Source organism: Capricornis sumatraensis, chromosome 17 (assembly GCF_032405125.1).
Source record: "Capricornis sumatraensis isolate serow.1 chromosome 17, serow.2, whole genome shotgun sequence".
Taxonomy (NCBI): domain Eukaryota; kingdom Metazoa; phylum Chordata; class Mammalia; order Artiodactyla; family Bovidae; genus Capricornis; species Capricornis sumatraensis.
This window is the reverse complement of record NC_091085.1, coordinates 23,064,451-23,084,069: the sequence shown is the minus strand read 5'-3', so window position 1 is coordinate 23,084,069 and position 19,619 is coordinate 23,064,451. Positions and strand designations below refer to the sequence as shown.

General features: G+C 38.9%; 1 protein-coding gene across 5 annotated transcripts in view; it reads right to left on the bottom strand.

The window, feature by feature from the left end:
- The window catches only part of INPP4B (inositol polyphosphate-4-phosphatase type II B), a 423,416-nt gene that overhangs the window by 69,985 nt on the left and 333,812 nt on the right, over positions 1-19,619 (bottom strand). For 3 of the 5 annotated variants that reach the window (XM_068990082.1, XM_068990083.1, XM_068990081.1), the window contains exons 18-20: positions 19,204-19,321; positions 13,639-13,779; positions 11,837-11,934 (exon numbers count right to left, since the gene is read on the bottom strand). The exons of the other annotated variants lie outside the window; for them this stretch is intronic. In XM_068990082.1, the coding sequence (XP_068846183.1) occupies positions 11,837-11,934; positions 13,639-13,779; positions 19,204-19,321 (357 nt within the window). The remainder of the gene's footprint in view (positions 1-11,836; positions 11,935-13,638; positions 13,780-19,203; positions 19,322-19,619) is intronic. 5 annotated transcript variants of the gene reach the window in all.

The window sequence follows — 19,619 nt, the reverse complement described above, 5'->3', positions numbered from 1 at the left end:
CAGCGTTCAGAGGTCAGAAAGGCAATGTGGAATCAATAATGGAGGTTTAAACACGGCAGCCAGTGGACAAGAGTAATCACAGAAAAGTTGGGGGGTGGCCTGGAAGACCAGTGATGAAAGAGGGAAAAAAATAATCATGTCAAACCTATTACTAGATCATAGGATGAGGACAGAGCAGAGTGCTGGCTTTAAGACAGAAATACTGACAAAACCAGTTCCAGTGAAGTGATGTAGACCAAAGGCTGACTAGAGCTGGTTTAGCAGAAACATGAGAGGAGAAAAATTGAAGACAGTAATCTCTGAATTGCATTTTTGCCTGCTTGGGGAAACATTTCAACATTCAGGAAGCCCTTCATTATAACACAATTTTCCCATGTACTGCCAAACCCTTTTCCTCATCTTTTTATATGTCTATGCAATGCCAAACATATGGATAATATGTGAAAAATTCCTCAGCCATCTGAATGTTTCCAAATAGACATAAGTTTGAAATAAAAAGCAAAATATTTGGATGACTAACTAGATTTTTCATTTGTATATCTGGATGTCTATATAGTATCAAGGTGGAGATGTCTGGAAAACAGAAATTATTACTAAATAAATTACATAATGGTAATTTATAGTTCCTATTGGAAGGATGATCATGTGTTAAGAAAATTCTTGAATCTTCTGCCATTTTATATCCTTAAGTTTATTAGAAATGCAAAAACAGCCTATAGTATTCATATTATTCTTTGCGCTTAGGAGACTGAGACACATTAATTCAACTTGACACAATAAATCAAGATCATTTCACACTGAACAGAATCATGATTACAGCTGAGTTGTTTTATATACACATTTCACTTAGGTCAATAAATGTTTGTTAAACAACAAACAAATAAAAGATACTACAGTTTTACTATTCTGAAAATGTTTACTTCCTTTTACATTCATGTCAAGAGTATTAATGAAATGCAAAACACAAATTTACACTTTGATAGCTAAACGTGTAACATCTTACAAATCTAAGCTAGTGGGTCTCAAATCTTGGGCTTCCTGGTATCTCAGATGGGAAAGAATCTGCCTGCAGTGCAGGAGACCTGGGTTTGATCCCTGGATTGAGAAGATCCCCTGGAGGAGGGCCTGGCAACCCACTCCAGTATTCTTGCCTGGAGAATCCCATGGACAGAGGAGCCTGGTGGGCTACAGTTCATGGGGTTGCAAAGAGCTGCACACGACTGAGTGACTAACACACACACACACTCAAATCTTATTGTTCAGTACAGAGGGGGCTTGTTAAAACACAAAATGCTGACCCCACAACCCCATACGGATTTGTTTGAAATGATTCTTTCATGCATGAAGTGAGGAGAGGTGCTGAGAGGCAAGGGGTAGATTGTGCTGGTCCACACTGATTAGCTCTCACTATCTGAACCCTTTCCCATTCTGCTGTTAACAGCAGGTAGCCTCATTTCCCAGGCTACTTCCTGCCCTTTGATTTATAATTAAGCTAGGGCAATGAGGATTGAGAGGGAGATTAAGTAGGAGAAAGAAGCCAGAAACTAGTATGTTTCTCTCTCTGTCTGTTTCTCTTGCTGTCTCTGGAACTGGCTGTGGCTTCCCCATGATTCCAGCTTGCACAGGGCAACTTCTCTGTCCATGGTCCCACCTTCTACGGGACAGTCCCCACCAAGACCCAGATGGAGGCGGGAAAAGGCAATTTTTCTGCTCTGGGGCCAGCTGACCTAGGGCTCTTCAGGACCTGGGTTAGCTACTGCTGCTGCTGCTGCTGCTGCTAAGTCGCTTCAGTCATGTCCGACTCTGTGCGACCCCATAGACAGCAGCCCATGGGGCTCCCCCGTCCCTGGGATTCTCCAGGCAAGAACACTGGAGTGGGTTGCCATTTCCTTCTCCAGTGCATGAAAGTGAAAAGTGAAAGTGAAGTCGCTTAGTCGTGTCTGACTCTTAGCAACCCCATGGACTGCGGACAACCGGGCTCCTCCATCCATGGGATTTTCCAGGCAAGAGCGCTGGAGTGGGGTGCCATTGCTAGATTCCTGCTATTGCTAAATGCTGGATGGCGACATCACCCTGGTTAATTTCTCCTCAGTTTCTTCATGTTTATCTCCAATCTTGCACAGTAAATTCCTAAAATGCTTAGTTGCATGACTGGGCTCTGACTATTATGGCTACTAAGAATTTTGCATTATTTTTCAAGTTACCACAGGACAATCTGGGCTAGCATATCCTATCAAATTCAGACACCTGTCTAACCATCTGCAGGTTAGTCATACCCTGATCTCAGCCTCAAAGTTTATAGACAATGCGAAGGAAGGAAAGATGAAACAGATACTCAGAAAAGGGAGAAAGGTGATGGGGTAAGGGTCTAACAGTGCTTTTTGTCACCCACAGCTGAAACTTGGTTGACAGAACTAAACAATAGCCTCTGACGTCACTGTTCTGGGAATGCTAAGGGTCTATCCTTGCGTTCAGAAAGGGTCTCTCTATGTAAATGTGAACCTTTCAGAGGAAGTTAGTGTTACCAGGCGTGGGGAGAAAGGTAATAATTTAGAAACTTACTCTGAAAGCTGCAAAATAGTTAACCTGTATCAGAAAGTTCTTTCACTCAGTAGAAACAATCAAGACTGTTGACTTTTAGTTAGGGGTGTGTGTGTGTGTGCGCGCGTGTGCGTGTGTACACGCAATCATTGCATGTATTTGTTAACACCTTCTGAGATATTTGCTTTATTTCATTTCCTTACTTTATAAATTCAAGTCACTTGCAAAGGCTGCAAAGGACTGGAGTACTGTGCTCAGTTGCGTCTGACTTTTTGCGACCCTGTGGACTACATCCTGCCAGGCTCCTCTGTTCATGAGGTTTTTCAGGCAAGAAAATGAGTGGGTTGCCATTTCCTTCTCCAGGGGATCTTTCCAACCCAGGGATCGAACCTGCGTCTCCCATGCCTCCTGCATTGTAGGCAGATTCTTTGCCAAGGAGCCATTGGGAAGCCCAAGGACTGGAGGCCAGGCTCAGTTTAGGTGGTAGTCTAAGGGCAGAGAGCTCTGAAGAGCAGGGACAAGAAACACCCACCATAGCTTATTCTACGAAGTGAAGGCAACATGTTCCCACTCATAGTGACAGCAAGCCATGTTGTGTGCATCAATATACGTGGGTTCCAACTGTAAGCAGTAAGCGGATGAATATTCAGAGGCAGCTTTCTTTGCTTATGGAGCATTGCCCGTTGACCCAGCACACAGAGCTGATGCTGTCAGTATTGATTTCATCACACACTTTCTGGTCTGCAGCAGCGCTCATAAAATAACCACTAACTGAAGAAAATATCCATTTAAGCAGCCTTAATTTTCACTGATAAACAGAGCAAATGTGGTACAACTCTTCTCTCTGATACATGTCCAGTATTCCAAGAACTGATCTATATGTGGCTCCTTGATTTTATCCATTTGTAACACAAGATACCTGTTGTTAGCATGTGACAGGCACTGCTCACCACACTCCCTGGCTTCCAACAGTGTGGAGAATCCAACAGGGTGACAGGCTAAAGACGTCTGCCAAGACCTAGGGCTGATTTCTTTCAGGGCACAATATGTGCTATAAACATTGTAGTTAGTTCTTTTTCAGCAATAATCTGAAGTGTATCCGTTTGTAAACTCATTTCACACAAAGTACAATTACGAATGATATCTTAGTGGTTCCAGTCTTTTCCTTTCTTCTAGAAACAAAATCCAATATTATCATTCAGGAAACTATTACCACATATTTGTTCTAGAAAAATTATCTTGATTTACTAGAGAGATATGTTAAGTTGAAAACTGGTTAAATTTTCAATGATGATATTTTCTTTTTTTAAAGATATTTTTCTTGATGTAGACCATTTTTAAAGTCTATATTGAATTTGTTACAATATTGTTTCTTTTTTATGTTTTGATTTTCTGACCCCGAGGCATGTGGGGTCTTAAATCCCCAACTAGGGATCAAACCCGCACTCTCTGCGTTGGAGGCTAAGTCTTAACCACTGGACTGCCACAGAGGTCCCTCAATGGCAATACTTTAAAAAGACAAAGTATGAGATGTTAAGGGGTGAGTTGATTCATTCCCTGATCTAACAAAAGCCACTTTTAGATATTCAACACTGTATTCACAGTCAAGTTTTTCTTTTTCATTTGTTTCTGGGAAATCCTCTCATTTGAAGGTTTTTCTTATCCCAATGGGGTCCTATTACTTTTTTTCTTTTAATATTTCACATTATTTTGAGTTTTAATATCTATAATAATTTTCTTTCTAATTTTATCCTTAACTGAACAGCTTTGCACCTTTATTTTTAAGTGAGAGGTAAGATAAATTGAAAAACTGAAAACAAAAAATGTTAACTGAAAATATAAATTCAAAGGAACAAAAATCAGTAAATTGCACCTTGTTAACCAAATCTTAGCTTAGCAAAAGTGAGCACTGGAATGTGTGGCATTCCTGTACAGCTATGTCCGATGAAGGATACAGCATGCTTGGGGCTGGTGCACGGTGATGACCCAGAGAGATGTTATGGGGAGGGAGGTGGGAGGGGGGTTCATGTTTGGGAACGCATGTACACCCGTGGTGGATTCATGTCAATGTATGGCAAAACCAATACAGTATTGTAAAGTAAAATAAAGTAAAAATAAAAATAAAAAAAATATATAGTTACATAATTAACTATAAATTATTTTAAAGAGCTCGGTAAGATAACAAGGAAAACCATGATTGATCTGATTTTGAAAGTTAGTATGGTGGATGTGTGGGGAAGAAAATGGCAACCCACTCCAGTATTCTCGCCTAGAGAATCCCGTATACAGAGAAGCCTGGTGGGCTGCTGTCCATGGGGTCACACAGGGTCGGACACGACTGAAGCGACTTAGCATGCATGCATGCACTGGAGAAGGAAATGGCAACCCACTCCAGTGTTCTTGCCTGGAGAATCCCAGAGATGGTGGAGCCTTGTGTGCTGCCGTCTACGGGGTGGCACAGAGTCAGACGAGACCGAAGTGACTTCGCAGCCGCAGTAGCAGCAGCATGGTGGATGTGAACAAAATCTTTTCTCGAGGTTTTTTCCTCCGAAGCCATCAAAGGACCATGGCAGATCTGATAACATTGGTGGACCAGCAGGGGTGTAAAGACCAAAAGCCAGAACTGCTCTCTGGACTCCTTTCACACCATTTACACTCAGAACATCAAGCTTACAGACTTATCTGGGACCTTTGGCTAGAATTCTTCAGGTGTTAAAGGGCTTCAGCCAGGCAGGGCAGTTTTCTTTTTCTAAAAACCAGAATACTACTCTTTCCCTTTCACTGAGGGCTCTGACTTTGCATTCTATGGGAAGCCTGTCCTCTGCTCTCTCTCAGTTCCAGAGGCCTTACCATGTACTCCTTCATAGAACCTCCAGATAGGGTGGTCAAGGGCATGTGTTTACCTGCTTACCCTCGGCAATTCTATCTGTCCTTTATATTTTGTTTTTTCTTAGGAAACTAAATAAAAGAGAAAAAAAGAAAGAGAAACCTTTTCACTCGACTCTTGCTTTTAGCCTACTTTTTCATTTCTCTTCTTTGCATTCACTTTAAGTTTCCTGAGGGTGGCTTTTTCTCTGTTTCTTTACTTGTGCATCATGCGTTCTCTGCCTGAATGTTTGTGATGTGGTTTCAACCCATGCTTTTATTAAAACTACTCCATCAGATATCATCAAATACTCTTAACCACCAAATCCAACAGCTACTCTTTAATTCTCATTCTTCTTCCTTCAACAACACATTCTTATTCTAATTTTGAAGTTCTTTATTCATTCATTTATTGGCTGCATAGGGGCTTAGTTTCAGCATGTGTGATCTTTTGCTGTAGCACAGCGGCTTCTCTCTAGCCATGATGCATGGGCTCAGTAGTGGTCGCTACTGAGGGATCTTAGTTCCTCGACCAGGGATGGAACCTGTGTCCCTTGTATTGCAAGGCAGATTTCTAAACCACTGGGCTACCAGAGAAGTCCCCACAATTGTTATTTTTACTCACATTCTCCTAATTGATATTCTTTTCATTTAGCTACAGTGATGCTCGATGACCCTGAATCTAAACATTTCTCCATTTTGTTGTGGGTTCCTTAGTCCTTCTTTCCCTATATTGCAGATAATCTCCTCCTATCATGTATGTGTTCTCATTTCCTACATGGAATATGTAGAAAATTATTTAAACAATTCCTCTAAAATTAACTATCCATAAAATATTAGTACTATAGTCCATGGGGTCACCAAGAGTTGGACACGACTTAATGACTGGACAATAACAATCCAATTATCTTATTTCTGAAGATGGAGAGAATGCATAGGCACTTTTCTTTCTCCCCGTGCAGAAGTAAAACCTGTGGCAATTCATGACCACATGATGAATGTCAGAAATGACCAAAGAGAAACTAACACTTTTTGGACAATAAAAGCAACAAAAGCAAACGTAAATTATTCACAGGAAGGATCAATACGAAAAAAGAGCAACTAGTATTCTGGGAAGAGGGCTTCCCTGGTGGCTCAGACAGTTAAGAATCCGCCTGCAATGCGGGAGACCTGGGTTCGATCCCTGGGTTGGGAAGATCCCCTGGAGGGGGGCATGGCAACCCACTCCAGTATTCTTGTCTAGAGAATCCTATGGACAGAGGACCCTGGTGGGCTACAGTCCATGGGGTCACAAAGAGTCAGACATGACTGAGCAAAGAGATTTAGAGTTAAGGTACATGATTCCTTGATCATGCCGAGTCTCGAAAGGGTAAGCTACTAGAGGCAGAGTCTTTTATCTTTCACCATCCATAGCAATTTACACATGATATGGTCTCAAACAATGTCTGCTAAATTGAATGGGAGGCTTACAGCAACCACAGCCAAAAAAATACAGGATGAAATATAACAACAATATTTTACTTACCCTCATCACCAACCTAAGATTTGTTCTAAAAAATATTTTGTGCAATCCTTATACTACAGTTGATTAAATACTTTTTGCAAGACAGGGATATCAAATACTGTGGAGGTAGTTGACATCAGCTCACTAAAGGCCCTGCCTGATCCCCCTTCTAAGCTCATAAGCTAGAACAGCCTATCCTTAAAGCACTCACACAGGGACCAATAAATGGCAGCGCTCCAATAAAACTGCATGAAAATATCCTTCTCCTTTGCTTAGGCAAGAAGACAAGAGAAGGGCGTTATTATCAAAGAGAGAAATGGGAGATTGGAGATTACAAATTGACACTTGGTCAGTCCTCATTTAAAGGGAAAAGAAAGCATTTCATCTGCTCCTTCCATGAAACTCACCCAGGGGCCTCGAATCACGTGAGATGAGATGGTTACTGTAAATCACTGAGCAGTCTGTGCCAGCGATTTACAGCAGTACTTTATTTTATTTTGCTAACCCACCACTTAAGTGTCTTAATGCTTTTGGTAGGGTATGAAAGGGGCCTTGAAAGGTTTCTGAGCTCATCAAACCCACCTGGAAGATCAGAGCCAGGGAGAGAGAAACACTCATACCTGCCCCAGGGGAGTTTCCCTAGTTGATCAAAGGGGCCAGTGACTATCACAGGCAGGGCCTAAGGGAAAGCGGCTCCTGATGATTTACTGTGCCTTAGAGTCAAGGCAGCAAGAACAACTGTCTGAAAGATGCATCGCTGAGCCAGGAAAATGGGAAGGGAGAAATCCACAGCACAAGGTACCCAGACACAGCACAGACCTCTCAGCCATCAACAGCTCTGCCTGATACCAACCTCGGATAAATATATATATTTATATATATTAAAATATATATATATACACACACACATTCATACATATAGATGTATACACATATACATATGTACACAAATGTATATACACATATACACATGTATGTATTCCATTAGTGGAATACTCGGTAGGTGAGAATGGCCTCTCTCTCTCGGCAGATTCATGGGATCTAGAGCTGGGAAGTGCCTGTTACAGAGGAGGAGGAAGCCAAGAATGGGTGATTCCTTTCCTGTAAATTTTGCAGAAATGTCTATTGGAGCAAGAAATATACATGTATGTGTAATAACATACATATATATCTAACTGTGCATCCATACATACACGTGTATGTACAGCTCTAGATCCCATGAATCTGCTGAGAGAGACAGAAAGACAGAGACTGAGAGAGATACAGAGAGAGGCTATTCCAAGCCTTTCACTAATGGTCCTTCTGCAGATACAAGGAAGATGGAGTTGGAGGATAGTAATTCTTGAATTTGATTTCTTCCAAATGAATTTGAGACTTTCAAATAGATTAGTCTATAAATCACCAGACTATGCTGAACACACTGAAAGGAAATGGAGTTCTGTTGTCTGGCAACTTTAACTTTACTCCTCTCCCCACGAAAAACTCCTAAGGGGTGTGTGTCCTATCAGTACGGCTGATAGAACTATTAGGACAAAAGGATTCTGCATGCGTAGACTGCTGAATTGAGACTATCAACTGAACCTACTACATATTTAACAGACTTGGAGAATATCTGGGGAAGAATCAATGTTTTAGAACACAAAAGTTAAGTATAAGAAAAGTAAAAGGATGGTAACTGCTTGAATGAAAGTGAAAATTTGGCTAAAATGACTTATTCATTAACTCCTGATATTGCAAAACTAGGGGACATCCCTAAATTTAAAAAAAAAAAAAAAGTCTTTTGGGATAAAAAGGAAAGTTTTTATTTCAGTTTCAGTTTCACTTCAGTTGCTCAGTCGTGTCCAACTCTTTGCGACCTCATGAATTGCAGCACGCCAGGCCTCCCTGTCCATCACCAACTCTCGGAGTTCACTCAGACTCACGTCCATCGAGTCCGTGATGTCATCCAGCCATCTCATCCTCTGTCGTCCCTTTCTCCTCCTGCCCCCAATCCCTCCCAGCATCAGAGTCTTTTCCAATGAGTCAACTCTTCGCATAAGGTGGCCAAAGTACTGGAGTTTCAGCTTTAGCATCACTCCTTCCAAAGAACACCCAGGACTGATCTCCTTTAGAATGGACTGGTTGGATCTCCTTGCAGTCCAAGGGACCCTCAAGAGTCTTCTCCAACACCACAGTTCAAAAGCATCAATTCTTCGGTGCTCAGCCTTCTTCACAGTCCAACTCTCACATCCATACATGACCACTGGGAAAACCATAGCCTTGACTAGACGGACCTTAGTCGGCAAAGTAATGTCTCTGCTTTTGAATATGGTATCTAGGTTGGTCATAACTTTTCTTCCAGGGAGTAAGCGTCTTTTAATTTCATGGCTGCAGTCACCATCTGCAGTGATTTTGGAGCCCCCCAAAATAAAGTCTGACACTGTTTCCACAGTTTCCCCATCTATTTCCCATGAAGTGATGGGACCAGATGCCATGATCTTCGTTTTCTGAACTAATAGAATTTGACTAGTTCATAAATAATAAAAAAAACCATGGTAAGTAAATTGATGGATAGGATATCCAAAATGGATGAATAAGCGAAAGTAATATGGTTAGAGGTTAACTTATCCTTTTTACACTACTACAAATTATCCCTTGATTTCACTATGAAAGAAAAATAGTAGATTATATGGATTAGGTATATGATCCCACAAAGAAATTTTTTCCTCCTTAACAAATAGCCTAACCTTTATTCCTACTCTTAATAAAGTTTTTTGGTTCTTCTTGAATGGAGTGCAGTCCAGTGATGCTTTGGGTTACAATATTTCTGCATGAGGAATAACCCTATATATGTCAGTATAATTTCATAGATACGGTTCAGACTTTTGTTACGAAAAATAACCACAGTCATGTCACACCTTCATTCTGCACCAAATCTATGTAGTGCTGTCTCAAAAATATGCTGACGTAACAGGAAACAGAATATCAGAAAAATTCAGTATGTTAAGACAATTTATTTCAACTAATGAAATAAAACTGATTTGATGCAAAAGTCCAGCCTGTTTTCAAGCATGAAATATATTTATATGTTTCTAAAACTGTTCTTTTAGTTAGCAATACATTATATGAGATCTCATGTTCTTCAAATTTTTAAAGCTTACACTCCCATGAAGAGTTTAAATGACTTGAATGTAGAGATTACTTTGTATTTCCTATCTGAGAAATACTTCAACATTATTTATACATATTTCTTTTTTGGAGTGCATAGTTGTTTATGCATATGGTATTAAAATCTTTCAAAGACTTCATCAACAACCTACTTTTTAATATAATGTGTGTTTTGAGTAGAGATGGTATAGCATTGGTTCTCAAACATTAGTATGGGTCAGAAATCATCTGGAAGCCTTATTAAAACAGATTGCAGGGCAAGCGCAATAGAGCTGCAGAGGGGCCTGAGTATTTGCATTGATAACAAATTCCCAGGTTATACTGATGCTGCAGGTACAGGGATCTCACTTTGAAAGGACCCCTATAAATAGAAATCAAGTTGTCTATAAAAATTCTGGGAATGACTTCCAAATTACAAGTAACTGTGAGAGAATTATCCAGCAACATCCAAGTTATAATAAACTTTTCCCAGTAATTACTAAAGCAAGATAGTGTGATTTATATTATTAACCTTCCAAGTAATTTACAAATCTGAAATTCATAAGTATGCCGACTGCCAAAGAATCCCTCTGTACTTAATTTCATTTTGACATTAAAAATACCTTATGTGAAATAAAACATAAAAACAGCAGTAAAATTTTCTAAGGATACATACATGGATACGCTTATGCCAGTATAATATTCTGAAGTAAAATCACTGTGTTATAAAGAGACCTAAATACTCTGCTACCTAAGCTATTTCAAAGTAAGTATCAGAATACAGATCAGTGAACAAATTGCCAGCAGATAGATGACAGGCAGACTTTAATTACAGCTTTTGGTAATGATATTTCCTACTTTATTAAAACCTAGTTTCTTATTGTGACTATCTAAGTATCTCAACTTATTTACGTATAGTACTTATGGAAGAGCTCCAAATGCATTCTTGAATCTGTGATTTTGGATTGCTCAATAAGATGGCAGTACTGAACAATGGCCCAAAACAAAACAGAAAACAAAATGTAAAACATATTTCTATAGACTTATACCCCAACATGTTCACATAAATGTTGCAATAAGCATGTTCAATATTTGTGCCTTAATTTATATCACTTTTAATTACTTGTAAAATTTATGTTCTGATTTATATATATAGGAATTTATATAAACATTCACACACATAGATCCTGATGCTGGGAAAGATAGAAGGCAGGAGGAGAAGAGGACAACAGAGGATAAGATGATTGGATGGTATCACCGACTCAATGGACATGAGTTTGAGCAAGCTCCAGGAGATGGTGAAGGGCAGGGAAGCCTGGTGTGCTGCAGTCCATGGAGTCGAAAAGAGTCTGACACATCTTGAGCAACTGAAGAACAATACACTCACATATATATGCTAGAGATATATCTGATGTAGTCTATACATCAGAAACCTAAATCTGTATTAAAGTCTTTTATGTAGTTAAGAATCCTACAAAATTTCTGTTGGATTCAATTGAGATTTCTAATTATGAATTCCTTATTTTTAACTTCTGGCACTTTCCCAGGGCATTGAAATTAATGTCCTAATATGAGCAGCAGGACACACTTGAATGCAATCAGAATAACGAGGCAGGTGTCTGCGAGGCCACCTTTGCAATCAGTCTCTTTGGCGCAAACAATTTCAAAATCACTCTCACATTCCCACCCCATGCTTTTTTCTTCCATTGACCTTTATGTCTGTCCTCTCCCAAAGAATTATTAATCAAGAAATTATTATTGTTGCGGGTTTTTTTTTTTTTTGGTAACTTGCATACTTACAATCAGGAGGCATCTTTTCCATAAATACTGTGTAATACTCTTTAAGGAGTTCAAAATTTTCCTGATTAATACTTTCTTGCAAAGAGACATCTCCAAACCTAAACATAGAAAAAAGAGAATAATTATGGTTTATAAAACAGGACCCCAAAGTAACTTTTTTATCTTTCTTTTTTAAATAGATGGTAACAGTTTTGCAAGGGAGGAGTCTGTTTTTTGAAACAACATTGCATAATGGTGATCGCTAACATATTCCAATTTCCACTGGCCCTGATTCCATCAATCTTTTTTGACATACCAAAATATTCTTACAATCATCGTATGTGAACCTGAATGAAATAAATCTAAAACACTAACCCCATGCCTCTGCATAACTGACACTCTGTCCAAGTTAGTTTCTCCATTTCTGCAGAGCTGTATCTCTAAAGACACAGAAACTCTTCCCTCTCTTTTTATCCCTCCAATCTTCCTCTTCACTAATGATAGCTTGAGGAGAGGTCTAGAAGACCAGGACCAGACACTGAGCTGCATATAGCCTTAAACACACTGCTGCAGGCACACGTAGGGCCCTCCACTCTCCCAGGGACGAGCTCACTTCTGTGAACTATTTTTTTCGGTCCACACCACGAAGGATGCCAGCCTCTGAACTGGTGCTCTTCTGCTCTCTTCTCAAAAGCACTATAAATGTAGTGGTTTTTTAGTTTAGTTAAAAAACAACAGTAAAGGATTAAAACATTCTTAACAATCATGGCAAAGAACACACTAGCTAACTATGGGGGTAGGAGATATATGGAGAGGGCAATGGCACCCCACTCCAGTACTCTTGCCTGGAAAATCCAATGGACGGAGGAGCCTGGTAGGCTGCAGTCCATGGGGTCGCGAAGAGTCAAACACGACTGAGTGAATTCCCTTTCACTTTTCACTTTATGCATTGGAGAAGGAAATGGCAACCTTCTCAAGTGTTCTTGCCTGGAGAATCACAGGGATGGGGGAGCCTGGTGGGCTGCCGTCTATGGGGTCGCAGAGAGTTGGACACGACAGAAGCGACTTAGCAGCAGCAGTGGGAGATATATATATAGAGACTAAATTATAGATAAGGAAACATTTTAAATACTCTCCAAAAGTTTAGCTTTGGGGAGCTTTTTCAGCCAGGCTTTACAGCATGACAGTAACTTGTTTCTCTAAGAAGTTTTAGAGAATCTTTTAAAAATGTATTCTGTGAACCTTATCTCTTATCTGTTCTTGATAATCTCTACATGTGAACCATATGAGATGCTAAAGCTAATTCCTTTATCTGCTAAAAAATGGTTTGTTACAATTACTTATGAATTCACATAAAATCATCTGTCATTTAACTGAGTTAACTATTACAAAAGGATGTGTTGGCATCCTCCAGTAACAATTATTTTATTAAATAAAACAAAGGAAAGGATAATATGTTTTAGGTCCAGAAAATTTTGACACAATTAGTAGAGTTTACAATGGTGAAATACATGTGAGCATAAAACAATTCTAAAATTTGATACACACACATAGGTATTTGGAAACATGAAGAAAGCTAACCCATGTGAATATTTTGGTATTGACACCAATATTTTCCTTATTATTTTATAACATTTAAATTTGATATGAGCCAGGAATCCTTAAATATGAATAATTCTGTCTGCTATATCAAGTAACTTAGTATGGATGAAAGGAAAATGTTACCCATGAATCCAGTGTCTATGTACAGGAACATGTGGAATTACTCAGCATATTCATAACATTAAAAAAAAAAAAGAACCCATCTTATATCTGAACCTTACCTCTCAGCAAGAGTTTGCTGTTCATTGATCCCAACGTTAAAAAGTACTGGATGCACGTGAAGCAACTGTCCTTCTTTAATCTGCAGAGGCAGTGACTCAAACATTCTTGCTGGAACCTTCACCTCCACCACGTAGTGTTCACTGGAGAGAGGGGGACAAAGAAATGCAGCGCTGCCGTATTTCACTCGATTTTATTACTTTAGAGTCATTGAAAAGAAACAACAAAACAGCTGGAATAAAGCACTGATTCGGGTTTTTGGCTGCTATTTGCTTATTTTCTACTATTAATTCATTTGATAATCATTTCATTCACTTTACTATTAAATTACTTGGCATAAAGAAGTGTTCACATTTACTTCTCTTACTCTGAGTTGTTTTAGGAAAGGAAGAACATTTAGTGCATGTTCATATACCATGTGCATAAGAGCGTCAATATTTGTTTTCTTGATTTAATTATTTTAAAACCAAGTCTCAGTGATAAGAAAAGCAATAACGGATTTCCAATAAAGTGAAACTAATGAACAAAATCATTTATAACATTTTTAGCACAGCCTAACTGTTTGTGATAGACTGATGGAAACACAATAGGTTTATTATTTAAGATGTAACCTTTGATGATTCCTGATCATTTCTCCACATTATCATGGGAGCATTTTTTCATTGGAAATTTCCATTAAAAATTACCCCTAATGTTTGTTTAGTGTTGAAGATTTAAGTTAGGATTCACAAAATAAGGTCAAGAAGAATAGAGGCTTATATATTCTGAAATGTAGTATCTTTTGATCCAGTGTGAACTGAGCAAAGAAATGTCAAGTTTCACCTGGAATTAAGGAAAGTCTGTGTGTTTCCTGAACCATACAGAGCGCTAGTGTTGTAATACGTATATGGCGTACGGAAGAACAGGAGAATTGGCGGGTCTCTGTGAAAATCTTTTCAGTTTCTCTAGTATAATAATACTGATGCTTACTCTGAATCCTCGACTGCCAGAGTTTTTCACCTCAGCTTTGAACGAGAGAACTGGGAAATACCATCCATTCAGCAAGCAAGGATGTTAGCACTACCCTCAGATGGATGGACATTTTATTTTTCTTTTTAAAATTGCTTTCAGTGTCCTTTACAATAGACTGGCTAATAGACAGCTGATATTTACTCATTTCAAAATTTTCTGGAATATGAGAAGATTCAATGGGTAAAGTCTGCTCTGCAAATTTATAGATTGAAGGTGAAACATTATACACTTTATGATAGGTTTTTTAAAAATTGAAGCATACTTGATTTACAACATTGTGTTAGTTTCAGATGTATAGCAAAGTGATACAGTTATACGCACACACATCTTTTCAGATTCTTTTCCATTATAGGTTATTATAAGGTTTTGAATATAGTTCACTGTACTATTAAGTAGTCCTTGTTTACCTATTTTAAACATAGTATTGTGTATCTGCTAATCCCATACTCCTACTTTATCCTCCCATTCTCCTTTGGTGTGGTAGCCATTCCCTTCTTCAGCGGATCTTCCCAACCCAGGGATCGAACCTGGGTCTCCTGCATTTCAGGCAGATTCTTCATCATCTGAGCCACCAGGGAAACCCCAAGAATACTGGAGTGGGAAGCCTCTTGCCCTGGTGGCTCAGATGGTAGAGAATCTACCTGAGATGCAGGAGACCCAGGTTCAATTCCTGTGTCAGGAAGATCACCTAGAGAAAGCAATGGCAACCCACTCCAGTATTCTTGCCTAGAGAACTCCATGGACAGAGGAGAGGAGCCTGGTGGGCTACAGTCCATGGGGTCACAAAAAGTCGAACACGACTGAGCAACTAACACTTTTACTTTCCCCTTTAGTAACCATGTTTGCTTTCTACTTATGCTTTTTAAATGAGTACACTGTATTATTTTTCGATCCTGCATATAGTGATATCATATGACGCTTGTCTTTGTATGACTTGCTTCACTTAGTACGATAATCTCTAGGCCCATCTATGCTGCTGCCAATGGCATTATTTCATTCTCTTTTATGGCTGAGTCATATTCCATTTTGTACATATGTGTGTATATATGTATATACATACACACCTCAGTCTTTATCCATTCATCTTTCATTGGGCATGTAAGTTGCTTTCGTGTCTTGGCTTTTGTAAATAGTGCTGCTACAAACATCAGGGTGTATGAATCTTTTTGAATTACAGTTTTTGTTTTCCCTAGGGGTGGGATTGTTGGATCATATGTTAACTTTATTTTTAGTTTTTAAGAAACCTTCATACCATTTTCCAACTAACGTTCCCACCAACAGTGTAGGAGGTTCCCATTTTGCCACAAACCTCTCCAGTGTTTACTATTTTTAGTTTTTGATGGTGGCTACTCTGACTGGTGTGAGGGGACACCTCTTGGTAGTTTTGATTTGCATTTCTCTAATAATTAGCAATTATGGTGAAGGACAGGGAAGCCTGGCACACTGTAGTCCATGGGGTTGCAAAGAGTTGGACACAACTGAGTGACTGAACAAGAAAATAATTAGCAATGTTGAACGTCTTTTCATGTGTCTGTTGGCCAAGTGTATGTCTTCTTTGGAGAAATGCTTATTTAGGTCTATTGCACATTTTTTTTTTTTGATCAAGTTATTTTTGAGTGTGTTTTATATTGAGCTGTATAAGCTGTTTGTATATTTTGGAAATTAATCCCCTGTCAGTTGCATCATTTTCTCCCATCCCATTGGTAGTCTTTTTGTTTTGTTTATGGTTTCCTTTGCTGAGTAAAGGCTTTTGAGTTTAATTAGGTCCCATTTGTTTATTTTTGCATTTATTTCCATTGCACTCAGAGACGGATCCAAACAAACATTGCTGCGATTTATGTTGGAGTGTTCTGCCTATGTTTTGTCACTCCATTAAAATATAATTGACATAAGCTCATTGTTTTAAGTATAGAACTCAGAGTTTTTGCAGATTTATAGAGCTGTGCAATCACGACCATAATTCACTTTCAGAACATTTCCACTGCCTTAAAAAAATCTCCTTTGACTGTTTGCATTCAAACCCCAACCCCATAGTCAGCCCCAAGAAACAAGTGATATATTTCTATGTCTCAACAGATCTTACTTTTCTACGTTTCATATAAAAAGAATCATGCAACATATAGTCCTTTGTGTCTGGCTTTTCTCATTTAGCATCATTTTTCAGTCACGTGTGTCACAGCATGTGTTAGTAGCATGCTGAATAGTGTTCTGTTGCTTAGGTATACCACATTTTGTCTGTGCATTCCAGTTGATGAACGCTTGATTACTTCACGATTTTGGCTACTTGTGTTCTGAAAAATACTACTAGTTTTGTGTGGACATTTCCTCTTGGGAATATACTGATGAGTCACATAGCAATTTTAGGTTAACTTTTTCAGCAACTGCCAAATTGTTTCCAAAGCGGCATTACCACCAATAATGAATGAGGATTCCAGGTCCGTGAACATGGACTGTCTTTTCATTTATTGGATCGTATTAATTTCTCCAAGCATTATTTTGCGTGTTCTGTTTCCAATTCTTCGTCAAAGTTGCTCAGTCGTGTCCACCTCTTTGCAACTCCATGGATTATACAGTCAGTGCAATTCTCCAGGCTAGAATACTGGAGTGGGTAGCCTTTCCCTTCTCCAGGGGATCTTTCCAACCCAGAGATCGAACCCAGGTCTCCCGCATTGCAGCAGATTTTTTATCAGCTGAGCCACAAGGGAAGCCTAAGAATACTGGAGTGGGTAGCCTATCCCTCTTCCAGTGGATCTTCCCCACCCAGGAATCAAACTGGGGTCTCCTGCACTGCAGGCGGATTCTTTACCAATTTAGCTATCAGGTGTGGTGTGCGAGCTCAGTCGTGTCCAACTCCCCGAAACCCCATGGACCGCAACCCACCAGGCTCCCCTGTCCATGGGATTTTCCAGGCAAGAATACTGGAGTGGGTTGCCATTTCTTAGAGTGCTTTATTAAATTTCGTCTGATGTAGTTATTCTATTTGATGCTATTGTGAATGGTTATCTAGTCACCATTGTTTCTAACAACTTTTCAAGAGTGTGCTTTATTCTTTTTCTTCTCTGGTCCAAACCAAGTCAGCCCCCTCTGGCAGGAGACTGCCGGACTTTATGGCCTGCTTTGCCCTCACAAAACTGTGCTGACAGAGCTGGGAATGATGGGAGCAACTCAACAAAAACGCCACAAACTCCTACTGACTTATCCAATGTACACCAGTTTTTCACGAATAAGTACTTCTAAATTTGTGCACAAATTTAGTTCTTAGTCATAAGATGGTTGCTTTAGAAAATTCTGTCCAATTATAATGTCGCTTTCTGGAGAAAAAAATTGCCAAGCTGCTCACTTTGCCATTCCAGTTTCATTCCCATCCATATGATAGCTTTTGAATTTAGAGACAGTCAAAAGAGCTCCCTCAGAAAAAAACATCTGCACTCTGCCTATAGCAAATGGCCTGGTAAGCTTCGGTTATAAATTGTGATAAAAGTATCAGTTTCCCACTTTTTTGCTAATAATCTTCATAGTAATACAAGGTGGCACTGTTTTCTAGGCATGTATATGAGCAATTTTATTCCTTTTTCTTCCAATGAATGGCAAATTAAGCATTAGGCTGCAGTTGAGATACTTAGTTTTAAAGGGATGTGGTTTTTCTTTATATATTAGAGTTACCTTTCAATCAACCATGGATTTCTGGGCATTCTTTACACAAAAGTTTAAATAATTATGATTATTATAGAAAGAAAACAAATTTAGTTTTAATTTTTATATTTCATACCTAAGTCTCTTCATTTCTCTCTGGCATGAAAAGGGCTCTCTTTAGAAAATTCATTTTTTTTTTCACTCTAATTTGAGAAAGCTTTAAATTTCAAGTATCTTCATGCAGCATTTAAAAGTGCTAATGCCAGAATGGTTAAAATTTCGAGGACTTCTGACTGAAATAATTTATCCATGGGATGCTAATTCTTCTATTGGAGGTCTATTCTATACACCATCATTTTTCTTAATTATTTGATATTTTGCCCATCATACAATGACCTTCAAAGCTATTTATTTAAAACTGTTCTTGGAAATCTCAGTCTGACAGTGAATTGTCAAAAATAATTAAGAAAAATGGTGGCATATGCCCCTGACATAGAAATACATCTTTTCTAAAATGTTGCTGCTTTTAGCAGATTTAATATCAAGTCATCTCAAGAATTATGACACTATTAACCAAATGATTCCAGCAAAAGTAAAAACATCCAGAGCTTTAGACTAGATAGTAATAAAAAGAAAAATGTTTTTTCTCATGCTTGCTATTACTGTGAATTCCTCACATTTCACGGGGGAACATTATCCTATTTATTTCACTATAGTGCAATTTATAAACATCCATGAAACCTCTAGGAGTTTTTCAGTATCTTCCTCTGTCATGTCACCTACATTTATTTCTCATTCAAAAAAGGAAAAGAGAACAAAAGAAACATTTCCAAGCCAAATCTTAATTCTCCTTGGCTCTGTTGTCAGGGGGTAGTAAAAAATATCTAACAAAGCTTGGTCTTTAGGAAATGGGCACCACTTACCGCCTTCCTGTTATAACTGGCAAGACATCATTGGATGTGGCTTCAATTATTTTAAATGCGACTTTTTTCAAATCCGAAATACCAACGGCCATGTCCTCCAGCATTCCAATTTCCTCACCTAAGCAAGGGCAAAGGAACCTAGTTACAAACATACTATTTGAAGAGAATGTCACTTTGTACTCTGCCTCCCTGCTAGAATTTGTTCTAACAATTTAGTGAATGAGTTCCTGAATGCAGTGAATCCATTCTAAGGATATTTGCCTGAGTCTGAAGGTTTTCATCAGTGAAATCAGAACCGTTTCAATAGACTCCAGCTGTCCATATTTCCTTTGAAGGAAGGAGGTATACCTTTCCTGAAAGGCTAGAGAGAAGCTTTAATTCTTTGATGACACAAAGTATTGTGCAAATCTTTCTCC